Raw genomic sequence first — 8,509 nt, forward strand, 5'->3', positions numbered from 1 at the left:
CATATAGACACTCATAAATTTAGAAGGCCATTTTTAGTTAAATATTTTGTTTATTTATGTGTGTATGGTTGTTTAGCCTACATAAATGTTGGTGTATCATGTGTGTGCCTGGTACCGAGGGGGCCAGAAGAGGGTGTAGGATGTTTTGGAACTGTAGTTACAAGTAGTTTTGAGCTGCCATGTAGGTAGTGGGAATTGACTCCTGGTCCTCTGGAAGAGCAGCAAATGCTCTTAACCATTGAACCGTCTTTCCATTCTTCTCAGTTACCTATTGAGTTCAAAGCTGGCCTGGGCTATGTGAGACCTTGTCTTAAAAGCAACAAAACAAACGAGATACTCACTTAGGAATACATTGAGATATATGTTGTACTTGAGGGGCAGCGGGATGATAAAATGAAGAGGAGAGAGAGGTGAGGTAGATTGGTGCTTTCTCCCATGAGTTCTTGGTTGTAATGGGCTTTTTGTTAACATTCATTATTGATGAAGGTCAGGAAATGTTGCTAATGGAGGCATAATGAGTTTGGAAGCATTCCCACAGGAGTGGATCTAGGGAGCCTCTTTTGGTAAAGCAGGGTGTGAAGCTGGGAAGAGAATATGCACGAGGGATGGCGCTAAGGGGGGGCGTCCTTTGACGAGAACTAACACTATTGGGCTTGGGGTGCGGGTATCCATGGGCCTGCGTGGCGTCTATGATTCTCTGCATTCCTTTCCGAGCACAAAATAGTGTGTGTGTGGTGGTGGGGGGGGGGTAGCTAGGAGGAGTAAAGGGAAGGAAAACTGAGTTTTGGGATATATTGGATAAGAGAATATTTTCTAAAAAGAAGAAGAAGAAGAAGAAAATTGCTTCTGAAAATCCTGGCTCAGGTGCTGGAGAGATGGCCCAGCAGTTAAGAGCTCTGGCTGGCTGTTCATTCAGAGATAGATTGTGTGTTTTTTCGAGATGGGTTTCTCTGTGCAGCCTTGGCTGTAGAGCAGACTGGCCTCAAACTCAGAGATCCGCTTGCCTCTCTCCCCCCGAATGTTGGATTACAGGCGTGTGCTACCTTGCCCTGCATTAAGTTTCTTTTTGTTTTCATCCAGAGAGTCTGAGTTCAATACCTAGCAACCACATGATGACTCATAACCATCTGTAATGGGATGATTCCCTCTTCTGGTATGTGTTAAGAAAGAGCACTCATATACATAAAATACAGAAATAAAACTTATTAAAAGTCATTGCTCAGGTTTTACATTTAAATTTTATTTTTAATTTTATGGGTATTTTGTCTGCATGCCACATGCATGCCTATAAGAAGAGGGTGTCAAAGCCCCTGGAACTGAAGTTACAGATGGTTGCTGGGAATAGAACCTGAGCCCTTAATCGGAGCCATCCCTCCAGCCCAGGTTTTATACTTTAATTTTTATGGGTATGGCTGTTTTATCTGCATGTATGTGCACTATTTTTGTGCCGGGTGCTCTGGAAGCCAGAAGATGGCATTGAATCCTTTAGAACTGGTGTTGCAGACAGTTGTGAGGTGCCATGTGGATGTCGGGAATTGAACCCAGACCCTCTGCGAGAGCAGCCAGTGTTCTTAACCACTAAGCCGTCTTCCAGCCCCTTTCCTCAGTTTCCACGTAAAGGTCTTCATCTCTTTCTGAACGGAAGCAACCCCCTAAATCTGAGTGTGGTCCTTTTCTCCCACTCCTCCCACCTTCTCTTTTTCACCTAGATATTTCTCTTCTGCATCCTTCTAGCAGTTTAGGTTCAGAGGAACTCCTCAAAGGCTGGGCTCATCCTAAAGCTGAGAGGCTTAGACGCATCCATTGCTTTTATCATCATCGTTGCTATGGTTACCTGTGGTTCTGAGGGAGAAAGTCTCAGTGCCCAGATCAGATACTCCTTTAGCCTCTTGGGTCACATGTCATAGGTGTGCCATCACAGCCCGCTTCCAGAAGCCTTTCTCCCGTCAAAGCCCATCGGCCCCTCCAGTTTTCCCGTATACTGTATTGGAACTCGCTCTGTGGTCCATGCTGGCCTCCAACTCAGATATTCACCTGCCTCTGCCTCTGGAGTGCCGTGATTAAAGGTGTGCACCACCACACCTGACTGCTTAGTTTTCAATGCTACCTTGATCAGTCGTCATGAAGTCTGAAGAGAAAGCAAGGCATCCATTTTCTACACAGCTGGTGCCCTCGGAGCTGGGATTCATAGTAGTTCTTTTTTACTCACAAATTTTGTTTTAAAGATTACACATTTTCCCTTGGCTTATTCCGTATTCAGGGGCATCTCCCTGTGGAGGCAGGGGCTTCTCTTCATCATGGCACAGTATCCAAATAAGTTTGTTTTGCTTTGTTTGTGGCTGAGTCTTGCTCTGTTTTCCAGGCCGGCCTGCGCTTCTGCACTCAGTGGACCTTTATCTCAGCTACTTGGAGTGCTGGGAGACAGACACATCCCACTGCACCTAAAGACAGAAGTTATGCCACCCACCTAAAAACTTGGCATTTATTTTGTGTGTATGTGTGGAGGCCATTGGACAGCTCACAGGAATTAGTTCCCTCCTACCGTGAGGCCTCTGGCGATTGAGCTCAGGTTGTAAGGCTTAGCAGCAGGCACCTGTACTTACTAACTGGCTGCCTTTTTGCCAGTTAGTAAGTCCAAACCCCTTGTATTTTGAAGAACTCCCTCCGCCAGGGAGTCTAACTGATCTTGGAGTCGTTTATGGAAAGGCCGTTCCTCCCCCACGAAGGAGACAGAGGGAGGGGTGGACACCCCCAGCATCAATGCCGCTATTATCAGGACGAGGTAGTGCCCAAAAGCAGTCCCCTGGGGAAAGGTCGGGAAGAAGTTCAGCGGGGAGCAGGGGAGTGATTTAAGATATTTAAAGTATTTAAAATTAATATTAAATATTCAAATATTTAAAATAAATAGTGCCTTTTTCAATTAATCACGTGGGGGTAATGATTCCCCCTTTTGTTTTTGTAACTGTATCTTTAAAGTTTGGCTAAATCTTTCTGCTATGGCTTGGTCCTTTGGATTATAAGGAATGCCAGTAGTATGAGAACTTTTCCATGTCTGTAAGAATTCCTGAAACGGTTTGCTTATTAGGTAGACCCAAGGTGGCAAAGCACTGAAGCATATGACTAATAGCATGTTTGGACTTCTCTCCAGCATGAGCCGAGGCCCAACATGCATGGGAGAACGTTAGCCACTGAAAGGAAAATGCTGAGTGTTTAGTTCAGATGTTCAAAATGCTATTGTATGTCTTGTGAGGAATTTGAGGGGAAGATTTTGTGTTGGGACCCCACTGGACTTTGGAACTGCGGGGTGCCTATGGACTCTTGCCCAGGAAGAACTCCTCACTGCCACTCAGGCCTGCCTGCCATCCTCTCTCCCCAAACTTCCCTTCCTCAACTGGCTCAGTTTCTAGCATTTCAGAATCTTCCTTTCTGCTAAAGAACTTGTCCAAATAGCTGGTATATGTGCTCTCCTTCTCCACGTGTTCATCCTTCCTGACCTCACAACAGAACTAACTGATAAAACACAATTCTGTCTTCCCCTTAACATCCCAAAGCATTCGACCAATGGCTGTATAATTGCCCATTTTTACAGATGGGGAACTTGAGGCACCAAGGTAGTTGCGGTTACACAGTTCACTGGTTGGTTGTTGCCCTTCCCTGCCTGGCCCAGGTGGTGGGAGAAAAGAAGCTAAAAGGACTTGGAGGCGGTGGGGAAACAGGACAGTCTCCAGCTAGGAGACCAGGGCTGTTTGGTTTCTCAACTCCAGAGTGGGAAGAGAAGAGGGTGGCCATAGAAGAATCTAGAAGGGACTAAGAGGCAATGATTCTGATGCCAGCTGGAAAGGAGTGTCACAGGAAGGTGTGAGGAAACACCCCTCCCCACTGCTCACAAACTGTCCCAAGAGAACTGGAACAAGGCTTCCAGCTGAGCCAAATTAGAGGCCCCTCATCTAGCTTCCTCCAGGCCCCAAGCCTGCCGCTCTAACCTGCTCCTGATTAGGGGCTGGGAGAGCGGCCTGTTGGAGGCCTATGGAATATTGGTCAGCTGTGCCCGAAAGCATTCCCTAAGTTACAGGCACCTGGGGGTTAGCTTGCTGGTTGCGTTCCCCCTGGACCCTGCTTTCCTCCTTGTAGAAAGGTCCGTCCAGTCTCGTGTAGTGCACGACTGATGCGCCAGCCCCTCAAGGATGGTCTCAGCCCAAGGCCAATTGGGCCCATCCTCCCCCACTGCCTTATGCAGTTCCTTGAGGTAAAAGATGAGAAACCTCTCACCCCAACCTGCTGAGGCACCGCCACTGGCAACACCACTGCAGGAAATAAGCTTATCTGCACAGCCGTCTCTACAAAATGTCTAGAGCCCCCCAAGGCGCCCAGCCGGGGGACCGGCCGCCCCCAAAGCAGTGACCGGAAAAGTTTCCACGGGTAGGGGCCGGCGAAAGGGTTAGTAAGTGAGCCCTTTTTCCGTGGGACAGCCGGAGGGGTAGGGACTGGCCAGGGGACATTCTAATGCTGCTCTTGGCCCTGGCGCCTTCCTCCTTTTTTGGGGGGGCGGTATCTCCTCCTCCGGTCCACTTTCCTGTCTCCTACCCTTATTCTTATGTCCTTTGGGTGGTCTCAGAGGGAAGCAGCCCTCAAGGGTTGTGACCAGGGGAATGACTCCCAGAGAGGGGATAGCCCCATCCTGGACCTGTGCTCTGTTAGGGATTCCGGACCTGGGTTGGCTTTCTGAAATGAAGAGGACTGCCCCATATTTAACGGGGGGACACTCACCCGCAGACCAGTTGGCCCGTCAGCGTTCTTCCGTCGAGCAGGATCCTCACAGGGGGCACCAGCCTGCCAGGTCCATAACCGGCAGGTAGTGCTGAGAGGGGGTGGCCAGTCCAGCTGGACGCCCTCCGTGCCTGGGCGGGATGGTGAGTGTCGAAGGCCCAAACCTCCCTGGATGCCCCAGGGAACAAAACACCAAGCCGGGAGATCTGTCGAAGCAGGTTTAGTGAATAAAGCGGGCCTTTTTATAGGTTTGGGTCAGGGGGCAGGGTTAAGGAAGTGAGGTAAGATGACGTAGAGGGCAAGGTTAGGCAGTGCAAGGAGAGATGGGCCAGCGACAAAACCCCGCGTAACAGTTACCAGGCAGGGTTGATTTTAAGGAGGGTATGCTTAATCACTTTTGCCCGGAAGTGGCACCTCTTAAATCGGAAGCTAAAGACAGGTCTCCAAACTCGAGCCAGGCTCAGGTAGATGCAGCAGGCCTTATCAGGCCCAACAAATATCAGTTTTTAATTTCAGTTTCAAGGTAACTAAAATTCTAAACTAAAAGTTCTCTCTTTTTTTTTTTTTAGCAGACCTGTGCCACCAGCACCTGGAAGGCTGTAGTTTGAGATTGTTGGGGGAAAAGTGTGATCATAATATATTGTATGGGAAAAATTTTGTTTCAATTAAATTAAAAAAAAAAAAAGGGCTCAGCAGTTAAGAGCACTGCCTGCTCTTCCCGAGGTCCTGAGTTCGATTCCCAGCACCCACATGGTGGCTCACAACCGCTTACACTGTCATCTGATGCCCTCTTCTGGCGTGCAGGTGGACATGCAGATAGAACGCTCAAATAAATAAATCTTTAAAAAAAATTTTAAAAAGAAGAACAAAACCTGTTTAAGGGCGGAGAAAGCTTGAGACCAACCCTGGTAGAAGCACTGTTTTCAAAAGAGGCAAAAACTACCTTCAGATGAGTACCTTCTGTTCAGAAACTGCAGAGGCCTAGACAGTGTGCCTACTCCTGAAGCTTTATGTTAGCACTCTCTTTCCCTGGTTGACACAGTTTAAAATGGTAACAGGTTTTTGTGTGGATTCTCCCCCCTTTTTAGGGCACTGTCTTTAGCCTTGAGTCTGAGGAGGAAGAATACCCTGGCATCATTGCAGAAGACAGCAATGACATTTATATACTGCCCAGTGACAACTCCGGACAAGTGAGTCCCCCCGAGTCTCCAACAGTGACGACGTCTTGGCAGTCTGAGAGCCTACCTGTCTCGCTGTCCGCTAGCCAGAGCTGGCACACAGAAAGCCTCCCGGTGTCCCTTGGGCCCGAGTCCTGGCAGCAGATCGCAATGGATCCTGAGGAAGTGAAGAGCTTAGACAGCAGCGGGGCTGGGGAGAAGAGTGAGAACAACTCTTCTAACTCCGACATCGTGCACGTGGAGAAGGAGGAGGTGCCGGAGGAGGCATTCCCCGAGGCAGCTGCGCCCTCGTTCCCGCAGATCACCTCCAAGGAAGCCGCAGAAATGAGGAGAGTCGAGAAAGCCAGCCCCGCTTCCTCCGTGTTCGTGGAGTTGGGTGAGGAGGAGCTGGAGGCAGCAGCAGTGAGGCCTGCTGCCGCAGAGGGGGCAGAGCGGGCCGCCCCGCTGAGCGAGGAGGAGGCTGGCAGCAGGAAAAAGAGCCACGCTGGGGAGCCCACTGCTGCCGCGGGGGCTAAGGGTGCCCTGGCCACAGAGGGCAAGGCTGTCCTGCTCTTTGGAGGGGCTGCTGCGGTGGCCATCCTGGCAGTGGCAGTCGGAGTCGCACTGGCTCTGAGAAGGAAGTAACAGCTTTCCAGATGAGAGAGGAGACAGAAGGACCTACGGCTTTAGTTGTATTCACTGGAACTTAGACTGCCAGCAGCTGACTGAACACTTGCAGCACATTGGGGGAATTGGGCTTTCTGCTCAGCGTGGCAATGGCTTGAGAGTGTTCACACTGGCTGTCATTCTAAGGGCTTTGGCTCATGCTAGATTTGGGAGGGCGAGAGTGAAGTTTCCATCTACAGCAGGTTTGTCATCTTGGGCACCACTGACCTTTCAGCACTTCTCTGTAGGAGGCTGCCCTGTGCATTATGTAATGATTGGCAACATCCCTGGCTTCTACCCACTAGATGCCAGGGGCATCCACTCCCAGTGAAGGTAGCCAAAAATGTCTCCTACATTGCCAAATGTCCCTGTGGACAAAGTCATCTCCCGTTGAGGGCCACTGCTTTGAGGGATAGGGTTCAGTGAGGAGGATCTCTGGGAGGCCTGCATCGGGAACTGCCAGCTGTTCATCCTGTTGCAGCGTCTCAGGGCAGGTGTGCTCCCCAGCTGCTTTTTTTCCGCTTCCCCATTCTTTAGTGTGGGGTGCTCCCACATCCCACCACCTCTCAGGTACCGCAGCGCAGCGGCTCGCCCTGGATCTCCCACACCCAGCAAGCCCCTGCAGCTCCCCACGGCTCCATCCTTCAAAGATGCTGCCTTTAGGGACCTTTTAAATGATAAATACCCAGGCCAGGTGTGGTGGCACCCACTGTAATCCCAGCATTTAGGATGTGGAGGCAAGGAGATTATCATGAGTTCAAAGCTGGCCGGGTACACATACTAAGTTTGAGACCTGCCAGGACTTCATGGTAAAACCATGTCCCAAGAAGAGGGATAAATACACGGAGGCTGTATAGGAGGGTTCCCTAGGCTGACTGCCAGTGCAGGCTCAGGCTGCAGTCATTGGTCTTAGAGGCAGGAAGGTGGTCTACATGACCCGTCAGGTTCTGTTTGACCTCTTACAAGTCCAGCCAGCCACCCCACGTGCCTCTGACTTCGCAGTGACACCTCTGATCGAATGCGCACCGTGTAGAACCCTGGGTTAGTGTTTCTCAGGACTGTCCTCAGTCACTGGACAGCAGCTTCTCTGTGGGTTTCCTGCCGTGTAGGAAGCAGCGCCATCCTTTGGCTTACAGAATCAGTTGGATCATAACCCTTATTCAATGTAAATCATTGAAATAAATGATAAAACTTTATCATTTAATATTAGGTATCACTTAAATAAAAAGTGGGACAGAAACTTGAATTTAAGACCAAGACTGCTGCTGAGGTTCTGGTTTGGTCTTCAGTGTCCAAGAGACTCTTGGCCTGAACTCAGCCCAGTGCCGGGGCAACAGACCAAGAGGACCCTCCCCATGCTGCTCCCACTGTAGCTAGTGGGACTCCGCAGATCTTCCGTCACCTGGCTGACCCCATCCCTCAAGGAGGGATGGCACCTGAGGGCCACAGTGCCACCCCACAAGGCACACCTTGATAAGAGGTCATCTCAGATTCATCCTAGTCATGTAACATTACTTCTTAGATCCTGAAAATTTATAATAAAAATACTTTTAACTACTCTCGTCATCAAGAGCTGATGTTTTGAATGTGCTTGATCTTTTAAAATTATTTTTTAAAGAACCCTTCCCTAAAGAAGTACTCCAAAGAGTTGATTAGGAAGAGATTTTAGGCCAGCTGGTGGTGGTGCATGCCCTTAATACAGGTTCTCAGGGAGGCAGAGGCAGGTGGATCTGTGAGTTCAGGCCAGCCTGGTCTACAGAGTGAGTTCCAGGACAGCCAGGGCTACACAGAGAAACCCTGCCTCTAAAAACAAAAGAAAGATTTTAGTGTGTTTGTGTGTGCTGTGGGTGGGTCGCACTGTGTTGTCCTCTTGTTTGTGTCCCGTGAAGGAGTGATGCTGTCAGGGCTGTGGTGTGGCC

General features: G+C 49.6%; 1 protein-coding gene across 2 annotated transcripts in view; it reads left to right on the forward strand.

Moving 5' to 3' along the window:
* Bcl2l13 (BCL2 like 13) overlaps nt 1–8,147 on the forward strand; it is a 47,149-nt gene extending 39,002 nt beyond the window's left edge. For both annotated transcript variants that reach the window (XM_021632611.2, XM_060384102.1), the window contains one exon: nt 5,856–8,147. In XM_021632611.2, coding sequence (XP_021488286.1) covers nt 5,856–6,569 — 714 coding nt within the window. In that variant the 3' untranslated portion in view covers nt 6,570–8,147. The remainder of the gene's footprint in view (nt 1–5,855) is intronic.
* Nucleotides 8,148–8,509: the final 362 nt, after the last annotated feature.

Source organism: Meriones unguiculatus, chromosome 5 (assembly GCF_030254825.1).
Source record: "Meriones unguiculatus strain TT.TT164.6M chromosome 5, Bangor_MerUng_6.1, whole genome shotgun sequence".
NCBI classification, from domain to species: domain Eukaryota; kingdom Metazoa; phylum Chordata; class Mammalia; order Rodentia; family Muridae; genus Meriones; species Meriones unguiculatus.